Genomic DNA, 18672 nt, shown 5'->3' on the forward strand with positions numbered 1-18672 from the left:
CTCTGCTCAGGCTTTGTGTCATCTGGACTTGGCACCCAGTAGGTGCTCAATGAAAGCATGTTGCATTGAGCGTTATTGAGGTCCCCTCTCTGCAGCCCTCCACATTGGCAAGCAGCTCTCTCCAGGGGCTAAATGATTCCTCTAAGACTTTGAACCCATCGCCACGAAGACTGTGGATTCAGGATTAGATTAGGTGAGAAAATATATATGCTGGCTCCAGAGCAGAGGCTGCTGACCAGGCTCCAGTCTGCAGGGCGATGCCTGCAAAGAACCTGCTGGCTCCGAGAGCGTGCCCAAGAGGACCACTGCCACCATGGTTTATGGATCTAGGCTTAAGTCAGAAAGCCCCCATGGAATGGCAAGAATCTTCCCTGTCAACATAATGTGATATGTTTACGGAACAAAATGTGGGTGCTGCAGGCTGCTGTTAAGGGCTGGGCTCAGTCAGCATAGCTTTCAGCCAGGGGGTCTGGACATTCTGAGGGAGAACGTCTTCCCTTAGGACCCAATATCTATCTTTATTTATGTAACTCTTAAGGGGTAGGTGTTGTCCCCATTTATAGATCAGATTTAAACTGAGGTCCAGAGAAGTTAAGTAACCAGCCCAAGGTCACACAGCTAGAAAGTGGCAGAGTTGGGACTTGGAGTCAGCTCTTCAGACCCCCAAATCCATGCACTCCATGCTGCTGTAGGGTCTGTAATGTAAGCACATTACTTCTCACCAAATTGTTAGCTTTGTAGTGGCTCCTCATAGGGCATGGCTCCCCAGGGTGCCTGGAACTGGGCTGGAAGATTAAGTCCTGTGCCCTGTGCCCTGTGCTCTGGATAGAGATGGTTCCTGCAGCCCCAACTCCAAGGTGAGAAAGGATATCAGCCTGCAGGGATACTCAGGCCTTGGGAACTGAATGAGGCTTGATACCCATCATCTCACCCAACAGCTGATGGCAACACCCCCAGTGGTCACCATTAGTCACCCGTCCACCACAGGGCCCTGAAGCTGCCCCACATTTAAGCTCCACTGGCTTCCAAGATATACTTTTTGGCAAGACCTCCAAATCAATTAGCCAAGTCAGCGCTGGGAAGCTAAGAGGTTTGTGGGGTGGGAACCGGATCAGAAATCTCTCCCAGGGCCCCTGACTCAGTCACCGAATGGCTGCTTAGGGCCAGTGGAGCCGAGCCTTGGCAGAGGGGCACAGGGAGCCGCAGGAATGCAAGGTCATGAAGCGAGCAAAGCACACGGAGAATTAAAGTACAGTGCGAAGTCCTAAATCCGGAATGAGCTAAAACAGGACTCTAGATTGCACGTTGCACGCTGCAAAACCAGAGCTCCTGAGCTAGGCGCTTTCCTGAGTCCACTCCAGCTGGCCGCGGAAGCGTCCTCCCACTCGGAAGTGACTGGCTTCCACCAAATGTTCAAAATAGGTCCGCATACCCCTGCAGCACGGCGGGCTGAGAGCAGCTGCGAGGACCCTGTGGAGGCCGCCACACCCAGTGACCTAATGCCTTTCTGAGGTCTGAGCGCCCCGGGAGATGGGGAGGCAGAACCCTCCATCACTCCCTGGGTAGTGGCTTTTGGAAGGTGCACCCCCATAAACACAAGACACAGATGGGCGTCCAGGGCCGTGTGGGGTTATGGCCACCTGAAGACATGTCAATGGCTGGGGTCTGTTCTGTGCTTTGGGTTTCAAGGAGCCCCCTGGCAGCCCGGGCTCGGACTGGACCCACCCAGAGCTACTCTCAGCTTTGGGGACTCCTTGGCCCTTCCTCCTCCAGGTGGGTCTGCAGCAGGGCCCGAGCCCGGTGGCTGCAGGAACTCAGAAACAACAGCCAAAGTGAGAACCAAGCAGCTGATCCCCTCCTCCCTCCAGCCCCACAGCATCATCGACAGGAAGGGACCCTTACTCCCACCCCTCCCCCTCCACTGGGTGGGCGCATTTGTTACCACATCCATGGGGGCTCCATATAGCCCCACCAGGGCCCCCATTGGGCTCTTGTCTCTTCCTCTTCCAGAAAGCCATGTCTCCCTCAGCACCCATCCTTGTCACACAACTAAATTGTTTTGAAGGGTCTGAGGTGTTACCCTACTTCTAGGCTAATCCAGTTTCCTGGCAGAAGACATGAAGCTTCTGGGTCAGAGACCAAGACTTTGTGACTCGTGGCACAGCAGGCAGCATGACCTTCACATTTCATTGACCCCAAGTCCCTCGGAGCCAAGTTAGAGGCAGGCCTGGGTGGATGCTGGGCCCACAGTGGGTTTGTGTCACAGCTGAGGAACCCTGAGTTTGCGAAATTCCAATCTTACAAGGGGGCTGCTAGCAGGCCTGCCCAGTCATTGCAGCGGGGGGGCGGCGGGGGAACAAGGGGGGGAGAACAGCAAGCAAACCTGCCCTCTGTCCTGGAGACAGATGAAGATCTTTATCTCCCAGGGCCAGTTACTATGTAAAATCCCCAGAAACACAGTCCAGAACAAAAGCTGTGAGGAGGTATACGGAACCACAGGAACGTCTCCCAGCAGACCCTGGGGGAGCAATGCAAGCCTGTGAGCGGAGCGGGGAGGACACCTGTCCTCACAAGCGCGAGGTGGGCAGTGAGCCACATCCTCTTCCCTTGGCTGAGCCCTGACTTGCAATAAAGCATCTGGAAGCAGAATCTGAGACAATGCAGATGAGGGCTGGTGGGGGAGCCAGGCCCCTGGGCTCCAGGAGAGAGGAGGCGGCCAGGGAAAGATTGGGCGCTTCCAGGACAATAAATGCCAGCTGTTATTCTGGCTGCGTCTCGTCGTATGGCTCTAAACGAGGATTACAGATCACTCAGACACCCAGGTCTGGGGGCTTTGGTAGAGTCTGTGCTCTGTAAATGAGAAATTGAGAAGTAATCCAATGATATCATGGGCGGCTATGAAAGCCCTTTGTAAACCCTACAAAGCTATGCAGGTGAGAAAGGTGATGCAGACCATGATTAAATGGCCACAAATGTGCTCCTATCCGGAAGGCGTGGAAGCAGAGCATGCCAATCGAGCTGCGGCAAAGTACGGGCACGGTGGCCATATGCTGGGCTCAGCTTTCTAAGCTCCCCGCCCCCAAGAGTGAGAACAGGGTGAAGGGCCCCATGATGCCAGCAGCCACCTGTCGAAGGCCCCCACTAGGCCCTTTCGCACTCACAGTGCCCCTCAGTGATTTGCTGGGCAGGTGGGTATCGATTCTCCTGCTTGTAGATGTGGAAACAGAAGCAGAGGCCCTGGCCCAGGGCCACAGAGCCAAAACTGGAACCCATTCAGCAGAGCACGCAAGGTCCCAGAGATGTAGGGGCCAGGGCGGGGCCAGAGCCAGGTGGCCTGCAGCATCGAGAGGGCCTCTGTCCTGCTTCTCACAGATGAGATTAAGCGTCGGCTGGGTGCGTGACTAGGGTCACCAATTCACCCAAGGTCTGCCCACGACTTTTCCGTTTTTAGCATGAAAAGTCCCTGTCCTGGGAAAACTGGGATCGTTGGTCATGCACCATGTCCAAGCCCACTGGCTTCAGAATGGGGCTTAATTCCTTCCAGGGGACCCCAGAGTACCTTCAGGTGAGCCAGTCTTAGTTCCTGCTCTTCACCCCACACTAGCTCCACTGTTGCCAGGAGACCTGCCTTGTGCAGGAGGTGGAGGTGCTAGAGAGGGGGCTGGGGTGGCTTGAGTCCACAGTGGTATGTGGAGAGGTGGGGGGAGGGAAGGAGGTGAGATGCTGTAGAGACCTGTCTCTTACACTCCCTGCTCAGGCTCAGCTCCACATGAGCTAGTGCCTCACCTCTGCAACTGCCTGCTCCTCCCTGACACCCTACTCTATCTGCTGTCCCTGCCCACCATGGTCCCCAGCCACACAGCCATGCTCCACGTGAGAGCGTGTCTGTCCGTGCATGCCCAGCTAGTAGCTGGCAGAGGAGGGCGAGGAAGTGACCAGCCCCCTGCACTTGGGCTCCTTCTCAGTGGGCACGCAGCTTCCTTCACCCCACAGCACCTGCACCCTCTGCCACAACACCCTGCAGCAAGGCGCCCCCCAACGCCTGCCCCTGGTGCTCATCGCCTGGCTCGCCCCGGGCTCCGGCTGCCAGCATTTCCCCATCCCTAATCCTTCTTCTTAAAATAACCCTATTCTGACCTCCGTCACCATACATGGGTTTTCCCTGTTTTGAACTTCATGAATGCAGAATCATAGTTTGTATTCTCGGGTGTCTGGTTTTCTTCATTCAGATTTATGTGTGAGACCCATCCATGTTTTTTGTATTGGTTGTTCACCCTTTTTTGTTGCTGTGTAGCTTCCATTGCACGAATACACCACCATTTATTCCCCTTCTATTGTTAGGGGACCTTTGGGTTGTACTCCTCCGTGGGGAGAATGAGCAAGGATTTCTTGGCCAAGATTCATGACTCTAGGGCTCCCTCTTCTGTTGTCCTAAAGAAATGTCTTTAGAGCGTGGCTTAGAGGCGTCTGAGAACTGCTTCCTCTGTGACCCTCCCCAACGTGTAGCTGGATCTTCTCTTGGTTCCTCACTGTCCTGTTCAGTATAGAGTCTACTCCCAGCCATTTTTCCTTTGAGGTTTTGTTCTAGAAGGGATATTTGGCTGGTAAGTTTCAACAGTTCATGCGGAGATTTCCATTTCATGTGCTATTAGGAAGATTAATTTGCATCATAATTATAAAGCACTTCCCAAGGTGTCTAGCAGATAGCGAATATTAAATATGAGATATGTATAATAATTATAATTAATTAATACCTTCCGATTTGTCCCCTATATACTAATCCTACCCATAACCACAAGCTATTTCCTTGATGTGGGTCCCTCCTTTTTGCCTCCAGGCCTTTGCTCCTGCTGTTCCTCTCTCTGCGCAACCTCGGCCACCTGCCAATCCTTCGAGAGCATCCTATTCTGGTGACATCAGTAGGTTAACGAAACCCCAAACCACCACTCTGGACTGCTGTGGCTCCACATTTCTAAGCCACGCATCCCAAACCTCCCTTAAGATAGTTTGCCAATAGCCTAACTTTTATTTAGATCTTTTCGTCTGTGCTACACCCTTTACACACATAACCTCATTTACTCTCCACATGAATACTTTGAGTTATTGGAGTAGCTGGCTAAATACAATTATTGGCCTTGTTTTATAGATGAGAACACCGAGGCTTAAAGAGGTCAGATACTCATCCAAGGTTAATTGCTAGCTGTGATAGAGCTGGGATTTCAGCCTGGCTTCCAAGGCAGTAAACGTGGCCATAGAGCTAAAGCGTCTGTGGGTCGGATTGTAGTGCCTTGAAGGATAGACTCCTGTCTGGCGTGCTTTTGTCACTCTCTCTGTCATGATCAATACCTAGCAGCACCTGGCACACACAGGTGTTCAGCAAAGACTTCACCGATGAGTCACATAATGGGTGAGTGTGCACAGTGCAACTAGCTGAAAGGCAGCTGTTCGGGTTTCAGACACTGCTCAGTTTCTTCCAAAGAGTCGTTAGTCAGCCTCTTACTCAGAACTTCTTTTTTTTTTTTCCATTCATGTTTGAGCTCAGAGAGACATGTTTTCACAAGTCCTTGGCCACTAGTCACCCATCAAAAACTCCCGGACGTGGCCAAGCATGGCCTCAGGACCCTCACAAAACCCACACCAGTTTTTTAAACTCTATAATCCGAGGCCACCACTCTCACAGAGAACGCTCAGACCTACTGTTCTTTAATAGAAATATCCGAAAATTAAGGACGCACTGATGAGTTAGAAATACAATCTTTCCAGATGTTGGAATTTTGCTTGGATGTGAATTCACTCACTGGGCTTCTAAGAAAATGCTGGCCTCCAGCCAGAAAACCTAGGGTTGGTCCCTGCTCTGCCACTTGTTAGCTGTGTAATGTTGGGCAAGAACTTCTTGCCGGGTCTCTCTCTCTCTCTCTCTCTCTCTCTCTCTTTTTTCATTAAAAACATAATTTTAAAAATAATTCTGGTTTTATCACAATGTTGTTAAGCATAGATGAAATAATGTGTGTGAAGGTCTTTGTACAAGTAAAGTCTATGCTATATAATATCAAGAGGGTGAGCCATGGGAGTCCATGGGGAAGGCTGGGCTGCCAGTTTTCAACAGCTATGGTGGGCCATTGGAGCAGATGAGCGACCCGCGAGGGCAGCCTGGTGAAAGTGAAGAATGGGGCAGAGAAGGAAGAGGCAATGAAAGAGAAATACAGAGAGGACAGGAGAGAGTGAGGAGCCTGACGTCCGTCTAGTCCCTATAAGTACAAGCATTCTGGGAGAGTCCCACAGTAAGCTATTCTGATAGCAACCCTCATTGTTTTAAATGATAAAAAAGCAAGAGATTCTACTGCTACTACTCATTTCTATGATATGGCACATTAGCAGTCTAGATTCCTGTTTTATTAATTAATAGAGATTACTATGGGGGGTAAACCCAAATTAAGGGTGTTAGCCCTAGCCCCATGGTCGGCAAACTGCGGCTCGCGAGCCACATGTGGCTCTTTGGCCCCTTGAGAGTGGCTCTTCCACAAAATACCACGGCCTGGGCGAGTCTATTTTGAAGAAGTGGTGTTACAAGAAGTTTAAGTTTAAAAATTTTGGCTCTCAAAAGAAATTTTAATCGTTGTACTGTTGATATTTGGCTCTGTTGACTAATGAGTTTGCTGACCACTGCCCTAGCCGGTTTGGCTCAGTGGATAGAACATGGACGGACAGAAGGGTCCCAGGCTCGATTTCCGTCAAGGGCATGTACCGCGGTTGCAGGCTTAATCCCTGGCCCTGGTCAGTGTGCATGTGGGACTCTCTCTCTGTCTTCCCCTCCTCTCCCACTCTCTCTAAAAATCAATGGGAAAATATCCTTGGGTGAGGATTAATTTAAAATTTTTTAAACAATTTTAAAGGGTGTTACAAATGTCCTCTTAATGCTACCCTCGTTGGGTGGATCCCATATAAAAATATTGTCAGTGTGGATTTGTAACTACCATAACCCTGTTCGTCACCATCATCTACCAGGGGCTTAGATCTCTTTGTTAAAACTGGCAAAAAATTTCCCCTTTATCTAATGGTGTGTGAATTAACTGGTGGTTGCTATACTTAATCAGAGTCTTTTGAATCTTTTGGAATAAAATAGAATGACTAGGATAGTCTAGTCTGGTAGGCAGTAAATAAATATTTCATTCAATGTTTGTTGAATAAATATTTATTGAATGAATAATATTTGTGAGGTCAAATATTATAGAATAATTATCCTTAAATTTCCCCCTGCTGCAAAATACCTAGAGAGCCTGCATTAAATATAAGAGCCTGCATCAGGCCCTGGCCAGTTTGGGTCTGCGGACTGAAGGGTCCCAGATTTGATTCTGGTCAAGGGCAAGTACCTTGGTTGCAGTGGGCACATCCCCAGTAGGGGGTGTGCAGGAGGCAGCTGATCGATGTTGCTCTCTCATCGATGTTTCTAACTCTCTATCCCTCTTCCTTCCTCTCTGTAAAAAATCAATAATATATATATATATATTTTAAAAAGAGCCTGCATCAGGAAGCATAGATGAAATTGAAAATAAGTAAGAGAAATTCCAAGGCGCCAAGAACCAAAGAGGTAAGAACCAAAGAGGTAAGAACCAGAGAGAAAAGCAGACAGACCTGCCTTGGGTGCCCTGAGGGCATGTGCCTCTAGAGCCTATGTTACAACAACCACAGGGGTAAAAAGCAGTGATGTCGTGGGGAGGGGGTCAGAGGTAGGGGGATTGAGGCTGAGATCATCCCGCATAAAACCCAAATAAATTCTCAGAGGGCTAATAATATCAGTGAAAGGGTAGACTAGAGAAAGGATCTATTTACTGGGAAAGAGAGTCAAGTACGACCCTTGTTTGTCTCAGTCTCACATCTGAGTGGAAGGACAGAGTGTCTCCTACAACATCATAACCACAGCCTGACCTTCCCGGCATTTGAGGCTCAAATTTACACTACTGGTGTGGGTGAGAATGTGCCACGCCGAAATGTAAACGAAAATAGCTGGTTGGGTAAAACAGGGAGACGCCTCCCAAAAGCAAATGCAGACTTGCTTTGGGGGAATATTCTCAGCCCAGGCTTGACCGTATTCCCACAGATAAAGAGCACCTAAGCATGAGCTCACAGTCTAAACTTCTAAGAAAAACAGCAAGGATGCAAGCCACCCAGAGGGACGATTCAGCTGATACAACAAGATAAAGAATTAGATGTGCCAAAGCTTCAGGTATTAGCTAGATGTAAAATTTTAAAAGAGTATGTTTGAATGTTTTTTAAAAATGTTTAAGGAATAGAAAACATAATTATGAAATTTGAAACAATATGAAACAGAGTACATAAATAAAAAAATAAATCATTAAAAGTAAAAATTAACAAAATTCTGGAAGACCCACACTCTGTAGGTAAGACTGAGGGAAAATAGGCCCACTCATGCACTCATGGTAAAAGTGAAAACTAATGCCACCCCTATGGATGGCATGTATATACATATACACACATATTAGCATGTACATATATACATCCTATGTATGTATATTTGTAATGTATGTATACATGTAATTTTTAACAAAAGGGAACATGCATAAAATTCATATCCAACAAATGAGTTATGTACTAGGTTGATTGCAACATTGTGAGAGCAAAAAAATTTTAAATAATTTAAATATCCATAAATAGGAGGCTGGTCAAATAAATTATATTTCACCCATATAATGAAATGCTGTGCAACCATTTAAAATAATAAAAGAATGGGGAAACTTTCTATGTGCTGATATGGAAATATCTTCAAATTATACTTTTTAATAACAAAATCAAAATACAAAGCAAGATGTATAATATGATTACTTTTGTGTGAAAAAGGGAAAAATAAGCAATTTTCTCCCTTTGCTTATATTTGTTATACTAGTTATACTAGAATTTGCTTATATTTGTGTGAAAATACCTCTGAGAAGACACCAAAGAATCCAAACAGGAGGGAGGGGCACCTGTGGTGGTGAGTTGGCAGGGGGCCGGTGGGGAAAAGGGGCAGGAGCAAGAAGATTCGCTGTGTATCTTCTTACATTGTTTTGATTTTTGTATCTTGGACAATATTTTGCCCAATTTAAAAATTCAGTGGGTGGATTAAGTAGTAGACTAAACACAGCTAAAGCAAGAATTAGTGAATTACAACAAAGAACTGGAGAAAATAATGGGAACTCAGCACAGAGACAAAAAGTAGCAAATACTTCTCATTCACATTCCAGAAGGCCAGTAGAGAGAATGAGGGAGACAGGACATATGAAGGGCTAAGGGCCAAGCTGTTTTCCAGGATGATGAAAAATGTGAATCCTCAGATTCAGGAAGAACAAATCCCGAACAGGATAAATGAAAAGCAATGCACACCTCCAGAGACATCCGGAGACACCCAGAGTGTCACAAATCTAAGATTAGAAGTCATTGCTCCGAACAAAGAAGACTATGACAGTGGCCCAGACATCTTAGAGGAACTCAAAAGTGCTGACACCTCCACACCAATACAAGCCGAGCTGGCCTTTCCAAATCCTACATCTCAAAAAACGTCTTCCTCTTGTTTTTATAAGTATGCAAATAATTTTTGCTATCTGTATGTTAAGATATGTTTTTGCTATAAGTTATCATATAAAGTTATATAATTAAGTGTTTAAGACAAACCATGGCCAAAACTTCACCATTTGCAGCAGAGTCAGGTCACAGAATCTGGGAGTGGTCTGTGGGAACACATAACACTGGAAATTCAGGAGGGCAGCTCCATTGGGAATGGAGAGCATCATCACTGAAGGCAAACAACTGATGGCTTAGAGGGGCGGGCAGCCTTCAAACAATACCACCAAGACTAACCGGTGCTGTGTGCAGGGGAAAACATGGGTTCAATGGAACAGCTGACACTGAAGTACTTTATTTGGGTCATTTCATTTCAGTTGTGGTTGACTCTATCATAGTTTTTAGCAAATAAATAAAAGCTTAGAAAAGCAATTCGTTTCTATCTTCGTAGTTTATAGTAAATGTTCAGAAAATCAAAAATGAAAAGATCTGAACAGTCCCTCCCCTCAAAAGAAGACAAATTCTCTATAAAGGAATGACCACAATAGGAGCCAGAAACAGAGAGCTAACTTCAAAGTTATTTTAAGAGGTGTCAACCAGCAATAACTCCAGAGTGTCAACCAGCTAAAATTATGGTTCAAAAACAAGGGTGACGTAAAGACATTCCGGGCAAACAGAAACTGCTCCCAGAGACACCCACTGAAAGTACTTCTCAACTGGTGTACTTTAAGAAGAAAAAGGAAATTATCCCCAAAAGGAACTCGGAGATGAAAGAATAATGAGCAAAGACATTGGGAAGCACATGGATAAATATGAAATCATAGTACCCAATGACTAATTTAGTAGAGGAAAAGTAAGATAGAACTAAAATACTGGGTAAAAATAAACCTCAGAAGGAGAAAGGGTGATATTAGTTAATAGCATTCTAAGTGTCCCTGGAAAAGAGAGCAATACTAAACAACTTTAGACCTTGCAAAGAGGGAATGTTAGCATTTTTATGGATAAGCACTAGAGAATCAGAAAGATTTTAAGATCTAAACCATTAGAGAGAGGAAAAAATGTAATTTCTTAAAAGTTCAGTAGAAATAAACTCTAATAGAGCAGTAATCACAATAAATGTGAATGGGCTTAACACACAGTTATATAGATAGATTGGATGACAAAACAAAATCTAACTAATTATGTTTAACAGAGGCCTGCCTCAAACATAGAAACACAAGGAGCTTGAAAGTAAGATAGAAGATCTCCAAGACGAGTACTAGTCAGTACACTTTAAGATGGTAAATTTCATGCTATGTGTGTTTTATCACAGTTAAAAATATCAATAAAAAAGAGAAAGTTGGGATAGCTCTATAACTATGGACAAAACTGCATTATTTGGGATTAAAGGGGTTACTACATAAAGAGTTCAGTTCACTGGGAAACAAACAATGTTAAACTTGTTTAATAAAATAGCCTCAAAACATAAAGTAAAAGCTGGCAGAACTCTAGCTGTAGGGAAAAATGTATAGATCTTAAACAATCTATCCTCACAGTGAGAGACTGTAGCATGATTCTCTCAGTAATTAATATATCAAAAGACCATAGATTTGAACATTGAACCCTGTACCCAAAATTTAGCAAATTATAAAATAAAAGACCATTTTAAAATAGAATAAAATTTTTCTGCTCAGGTACACAGGAACATTTACAAAACTGAATATTTAGTAGACCATAGAGAAAATTTCAACATACATCAAAGAATGGTGGTCATATAGACAATATGTTCTGGCTACAAAGTAACTATGTTAAAAATCAATAACCAAAGTATTTAAAACTCCATTTTTGTAGAAATACAAAAAGCATACTTTAAAAAAAAACCTCACAAGTCAAAGAAAAATCATAAGGAAATTTATGATTTCCACTTATGGGTATCTATACAAAGAAAATGAAAATACAAACTTGAAAAGATAATCACCCCCGTGTTAATTGCAACATTATTTATAACAACCAAGAAATGAAAACAACCTAAGTGTCCCTCAATGGGTGAATGGGTAAAGAAAATGTGATACACACACACACACACACACACACACACACACACACACACACATATACACACAGACACACACAATGGAATATTGTTCAGCCATTAAAAAAGAAAATCTTGCCATTTGTGAAAACATGGGTGGACCTTGAGGGCATCATACTAAGTGAGGTAAGTCAGATAAAGACAAATACATGTGGAATCTTAAAAAGAAAACAAGCTGCAATTTCTGGGAGAGGGAGTGGGACCGTTGAGGGAGGAGTGAGTCAAGTTCGAGAAGGCAATGTGAGCCCCTCTTCCCGTAAGAGCAGGGGGACGCAAGGAGGACATGAACTCAAGGTATGAGCCACCGCATGGTGTCACACGTGGTCTGGGTCTGCGGCTATCTGTCCCCATCACCGATGCGGTTGGAGGGCGAAGTTAAGAGAACAGTTCCCCACTTACCCAGCTGTCCCCGTTTCAGATCAGTGTGATTTTGCCCCCAGAAGTCGCCCTGAGTCAATCAACCCATGGAAACTTTACCCACCCTGACCTCAGGGAAGACGGAAACTGAAGAAGACCACTGGACCTTGGTCCCACCCAAATATCTCTCCCCAGTGGGGTCCCACAGCCCTGTGGCTGCAGGCGCGGGACAGGGCTGAGGAGGGTGGGACCACTGTGGCCGCTGATTCTCACAGTGATTCTCACAGGCAGGAGACCCTGTCCTCCGGTATGCGTTTAGGGCTCAGAGTCTGGGCTGTGCTGGGAGATAGGTGTGGGCAGGAAGTGGGCGAGGAGGTTTGAACAATGTTTATTCCCCCCATACACACACACACACACACACACACACACACACACACACACACACACGCCACTCAGGGAGGACGGGATGGTCACACATGAACACTGGCTGAGGGCCAGGCACTGTCCTAAGCACTTCGCATGTAGTAACTCCCCAAATTCTTACAACCTCTGCCGTCTACACTATTGTTATTCTCACTTTCAGTTGAGGAAACTGAGGCACAGAGAGGCTAAAGGAACTTGCCAGGCCACACAGCTAGGACACAAGCGGGCTGGCCCAGCTGGGAGTTCCTGCTCTGTAGCGCCCCCCCCCCCCCCCCCCCAGGGCTCATGCCCGAGATGCTGTGGGTAGAGGCAGGGGAGCGCCCTGATACCAGAGTGGACCATGGAAGTCTCCAGGCCCCTGTGTTCACCCCACAGAGGCCTCGCTGTTGCCCCAGGCCCCACGCCCCAGGCTGCTCTGCTTGGAGACTGAGCCTCTGACCTCACGGTTTGCTTCCTGCGGGCTGTCAGCAGGGCCGGATGAGGAGGTGAGGACAGGGTGGGTGCTGGTTGGTGGGGGGAGAGCGAGGGGGACGTGTGACCACAGTTGGGGGCGGGGGCAGGGGCAGGGCAGGAAGCAGAAGTGATGTGAGCGGTGGCCTGGTGATGAGCTATAGGGTGAGCCTGCCGGGAGGGCTGACACCACTTCAGGAGCTTCCCGTGACGAGAGAGGGTGTCTGTGTGGGAGCATCTCAACGCAGGACTCCAGGTACGGAGGAAGCCGGGGGTCGGGAGGCTGGGAGTCCTGGGTGGGGTCAGGGGGGCCTGGAGGGAGCTGCTCCTTTGGAAGAAGAGCCTGATGCGGCAGGAAGTGCTGTGACCTGTAAGACGAGAGACTTGGGTCCCAGGCTGTGACGGTCACGGACCCCCTGGGCAGCCTCGCGCAGACGCGGGGCCTCCGTTTCCTCATCTATAACATTAAGAGGTTGGAATACGTAGCTCTGAGACCCCTTCACAGCAAAAGCTTCTAAGAAAGCTGGAAACAAGCTTCCTGGGAGACAATAGGATGGGGGCCAAGAGGGAGCTGAGCTCCTTGGATTAAGGGTATGAACTTCGCTGGCCTCCGGAATGGGATAACCCTCAGGCCTTTGAAAGACTCCCCTTGCTCTGTTACTACCCTGGGGGCTGCCATGTTGCCTGGACCCCCACCATGCAAGTCACTCCTCTGGGCCAGGCACAGAGGGAAGGCAGGGGCAGCTCCTGCTCTCCACAGACCCGGTAATTCTAATTCGGAGAGACTGCCCCCCACACTCACCCCTGTCCCCTGAGGTGCTGGGGGGGAGCGGCCCCCCAGGAGTTCATTTGCATAGAGGTAGAGAGAGAGTCCAGATCAAAAGAAGGCCCAGGTGAGACTCCAGGGCCACCTCCAAATGAGGAAGAACCTTCTAACTTATCGCTGTCCAATAGTGGCCAAAGGTAGCTGGTAGAACCCCACGGAGCGTGTGTTGGGGGGTGGGGGGCGCTGCACAAGCAGGCCTGAGTGTCAGGGAGCTGGAGAGCAAACGTGACGGCCCCTCCCACCCAGCATCTCAAGGCATGTGCCTACGGAGAGCTTTTATTCTAGAAGGTAGGCTGGTGCTCTTCCAGGAGGCTCGGGGAGAGGGCCCCAAAGGGAGAATGGGGAGAATAACGCTGATGCACCTCATTTCTTCTCCATTTCCATGAAAGGCTTACGGGGAAAGAGAGAGAATGAGAGGTGGAATGGGCCCTGGAACACATGGCTTGTTCCAGGGCCCAAATGGCACTTCTCCAGAATCCAGTCTTCTCCAGAGTCCCCAGGTCCCTTCCCAAATCTGCTACCGCTACGCTCAGCTCCCCTCCTGTGCACACAGAGCCCCTCCCCACCAGCAGCCACTGTGAGGACAGAGCCATCCATCTGGATCCCCAAAAGGCCTTAAATAGTGGAATCTTAGCAAGGGGCTCCTCTGGCTGTGACCTGGGCAAGACCCTCTCCGCTCTAGGCCCATCTGTACAATGTGGTGACCAGGTTTGTAGGCCATTCCGGCTCTGACATTCGATGACTTGAGAGATACCTCATTCCCTCCCCATTCTATGTGCCCTGATCATCTGGGTGAGGGGCGGGGTCAGCCATTCTCCTTACCTCTGCCCCTAGCTTCCCGGAGTTCAGACAACCTCTGTCTCCACAGCTCCATGGCCACCCGTGTGCTCCTCTTGGGCAGCCTGCTCCTGCTGCTGCCCACGCCTGCCCCTGCCCGCTGCTACACGGCCGCGAGATCCGAGTGCCAGAGTGTTCACAAGGCGGTGCCAGGCTCCGAGCTGGCGGGGGAGGGCGTGGACGTGACCAGTCTCAGGCGCTCAGGCTCCTTCCCGGTGGACACAGGGAGCTTCCTACGGCCCGATGGCACCTGCACCCTCTGCCACAACACCCTAAAAGGGGGTGCCCTCCAGCGCCTGCCCCTGGCGCTCACCGACTGGCGGGCCCAGGGCTCAGGCTGCCAGCGCCATCTGGTCAGGGCCAAGGCCACCTCCACAGAGACCGTGGCCAAGGATGCAGCTTCCAGCATCCGTAATGACTGGCGGGCAGGGCTGGAGGTAAACCCCAACCCCAGCACCAGTGCTCGTGTGTCAGTGGCCGGCTCACACTCCGAAGAGGCCAATTTTGCGGCTGATAAAACCCACCAGGACAAGTACAGCTTCAGCACCGACACAATGGAGTGTCGCTTCTACAGGTGAGCGCGGGGGGGTGATGACAGAGGGGGCTTGGAAACGTTCTGGGGAATTCTGGGTGGTCTGGGAGCCCTGGCATGGCACAGTCTGCTCCCACCAGGAGGAAACCACAGCCCGGTCTCACACACCAGGTGGTCCAGCACCCGGTGGCCCTGACCTGGAAGAGCCACGGGAGGGGACAGTGGAGAGGAAGCAGGCAAGGCTGTGCTGAGAGCCCCAGCAGAGTGCCTTCAGGCCTACTGAGTGGCCAACCCCTCTTTCCTGGGCATTGCCAGCCTTCTGCGGGCAAGAGACCTGGCTGGGTCCCTCCCATCCCTGAGCCTCCTTCATCCATTCAGACACTTTTCATGCCCGCGTTGCCAAGCTCCGTTCTGGGGATTAGGGCTTCAGGGCTGAGCACCAGCCCTCAGGCACCTAGGTCCCACCCCTCAGAAATGTATGGTCTCAATGGGCAACCCCAAGTCACCTGCCCTGATTCCTCACCCTGGAAGGCCACCTTTCCCTTGCCTGAGTCAGGGCACCTCCTGCCTGCATGGCCAGAGTCATCGGCAGCCCAAGGCATATGGGGCCCAAACCATGGGGCAGACAGACGAAGACCACAGGACTAGGGTCCAAAGCTAGAGGAATACCCTCACTGCAGCATCATCCCTTTTATCATTAGAAAATAAAAAGGAAAGAGAAATTTTATTTTGAAAAGGAAAAGTGAAAATGCCTCAACAAAGTAGCCAGGTCCTTGAGGAGGCATAGACAGGGCGGGTTTCCCGGGTTCGGGTCCCAGCTCTGCCATTTCTATGTGACCCCGGGCATTTGAGGGAGTTACGGAATCCAGGACAGACCACCCTCTGCTGGGCCCACCTGATGTCTTTCCCTTCTCCCCCTCGCCCCCCGCCCCCCAGTTTTCACCTGGTGCACTCTCCGCCACTCCACCCCGAGTTCAAGAGAGCCATCAGGGACCTGCCCCCCCACTTCAATGCCTCCACCGAGCCCGACTACAGAAGGCTCATCTCCAACTATGGTACCCACTTCACCCACTCCATGGAGCTGGGCGGCAGGATCTTTGCCCTCACCGCCCTGCGCACCTGCGAGCTGGCCCTGGGCGGGCTCACGGCCGACGAGGTGGGGGCCTGCCTGGCCGTGGAGGCCGAGGTCAGCATAGGCAGCCGCGCCAGGTCCTCGTCGGAATTCAAGGCCTGCGAGGAGAAGAAGAAGCAGCACAAGATAGCAGCCTCCTTCCACGAGGCCTACCAGGAACGCTATTCCAAAGTGGTAGGCGGCCACCACACCGCCGTGACGGACCTGCTGTTTGGGAAGCACGTGGAGCCCGAGCAGTTCTCCGCCTGGGTGAGCTCCCTGATGGACAGACCCGGCCTGGTGGACTACACCCTGGTGCCGCTGCACTTGCTTCTGCAGAAGCGGGACCCACGGCGGGAGGCGCTGAGGCAGGCCGTGAGCAAGTACGTGATGGACCGCGCCCGCTGGAAGGACTGCAGCCGGCCCTGCCGCCCGGGCCAGCAGAAGAGCCCCCGTGACCCCTGCCAGTGTGTGTGCCACGGCTCCGCGGTCACCAACCAGGACTGCTGTCCCCGGCAGAGGGGCCTGGCCCACTTAAAGGTGATGGACTTCCAGGCGACAGGTCTGTGGGGAGACACATCTACCGCCACGGACGCCTACCTGAAGGTCTTCTTTGGGGGCCAGGAGCTGAGGACAGGCACGGTGTGGAACAATAACAACCCCCAGTGGATGACACAGCTGGACTTCGGGGACCTGGTCCTGGTCTCAGGGGGCCCCCTGAGGGTGCAGGTCTGGGACCAAGACTACGGCTGGGACGATGATCTCCTTGGCACCTGTGACCGGACTCCACATTCGGGCCGACACAGGGTGGAGTGTAACCTGCATCACGGTCACCTGAAGTTCTGGTACAACGCCACATGCTTGCCTCACCTGACAGGGCCAACGTGCCTGCAGTACGCGCCCCAAGGGCTTCTGGGGGAGCCTCCGGGAAACCGAAGTGGAGCAGTGTGGTGACGACGGGGGGCCTGACAGGGCCTGTATGCCCGGACTGAAGAGGTTCTACAGAGGAAGCCAGGGGCTATCTATCTTCATATCCCCATTAGACAGAGAGAAAATGGGCTCCCCCCCCCTTTTTTTTTTTCTCGGTGAGGTGGCTGGATTTATAGGCAGCCCTGAGTCTCCCCGTCCAAACTGCCTTGGCTCCCCAATATTCTGGAGCCCAGGAAACCAGCTGCTGCTGGGCGCCACGGCCGCCGGTCGCTACGCAGGCCGCCGTGAGGCCAGGAGCTGGGCAGAGGGCCAGGCGGCCACTCCCACCAGGCTGCTTGGTGTCCTCAAAGGGCTTCCCTTTCTAACGCGGTGGTTTTTCATCACTTTAGATCTCGCCCTTCTCTCCCAGCGGCTCTGCGTTCTGTCTTCTTTGCCTCTCAGGCAAACCAGGGCTCTCTTGACCTGTCCCATGTGTACACAACCTGGCAGAGAACCAATAAACGCGACGTGACGACAACTGTAACGGTGGCGGCTGTGACAGGGGAGAGGGTGGGGACCAACACAGCCCTGGAGATAAACGTCTCGCAACCCCACCACGGGGCAGGTGGCTCACCCCCGCGGCAGACAGGGAGACGGAACTTGTCTCCCGCTTTTGTGGGGAATGGGGGGGACCCAACCTATTTTACTTTCCTCATAACTCTCTGATTTGAGAAACAGCAGCAGCAGCTTGGTGACACATGGCAATGGACATTCAGCTCCCAGCTGTGAGGCCATAGGGAGTGGGGCGGGGGGAGGGAGGACTATGGTGAACTGAAGGGCCCAGGTCTTCTCTAGGGGGGTGGGGAGGCTGCAGCTCTGCACCAGCCAGACATTCACAGGCAGGAATGTGAGCCCAGTGCTGCCAAGTCTTCTAGATTCTTTATATATATATATTATTGATTTTTTACAGAGAGGAAGGGAGAGGGATAGAGAGTCAGAAACATCGATGAGAGAGAAACATTGATCAGCTGCCTCCTGCACACCTCCTACTGGGGATGTGCCCGCAACCAAGGTACATGCCCTTGACTGGAATTGAACCTGGGACCTTTCAGTCCGCAGGCCAATGCTCTATCCACTGAGTCAAACCGGTTAGGGCTAGATTCTTAAAGTAACCAGAAATCCCAATTTGACTTCTAATTGTTGACAATTCGTTTCACCTTGTAAAAAAAAAAAAAAAGCCTGATGTGGGAAAACATGGGACCAACCAAAGAGAACTTGGATGAGGGCCATCCTTGATCTGGAGCAATCAGTTTGGAAACTCTACTTCATCAGGACCCATGGAGAGGCTGACCAGCTCTCCCCTGTCCCACAGCCTCAGAGGAGGGGGCCATGGGTCCAAGCAGGAAGTGTTGGAGGGCTACCTGGTCAGCGTGCAGGAAACGCCAGAGCCTTGGGGTCTGATGTAAAATGAAATGGCCTGGGTTTCCTGTGCCCGGGACACAGGCCTAGGAACAGGCCCGCAGGCTGTGCGAGGCCGTGGTCGGGGCTCAGAGCTGCCGGCCCAGGCCTCCTGATTATCTTTGAAACCCCCTGTAAATTAA

General features: G+C 50.3%; 1 protein-coding gene across 1 annotated transcript; it reads left to right on the forward strand.

Moving 5' to 3' along the window:
* Positions 1 to 14554: 14554 nt before the first annotated feature.
* On the forward strand, positions 14555 to 17170 carry PRF1 (perforin 1). The gene is made up of 2 exons (XM_008145419.3): positions 14555 to 15093; positions 15988 to 17170. Exons 1-2 carry the CDS (start codon positions 14555 to 14557, stop codon positions 17114 to 17116), a joined length of 1668 nt encoding a protein of 555 aa, XP_008143641.2. The 3' UTR covers positions 17117 to 17170.
* The last annotated feature ends 1502 nt before the right edge of the window (positions 17171 to 18672 follow it).

Source organism: Eptesicus fuscus, chromosome 17 (genome assembly GCF_027574615.1).
Source record: "Eptesicus fuscus isolate TK198812 chromosome 17, DD_ASM_mEF_20220401, whole genome shotgun sequence".
NCBI lineage: Eukaryota > Metazoa > Chordata > Mammalia > Chiroptera > Vespertilionidae > Eptesicus > Eptesicus fuscus.

Bases quoted from the DNA above. Each gene is read 5' to 3' on its own strand.
- PRF1 (XM_008145419.3), top strand. From the start codon at position 14,555: ATGGCCACCCGTGTGCTCCTCTTGGGCAGCCTGCTCCTGCTGCTGCCC. The intron at 15,094-15,987 runs GTGAGCGCGGGG...CCCGCCCCCCAG, and splicing joins ATGGAGTGTCGCTTCTACAG to TTTTCACCTGGTGCACTCTC.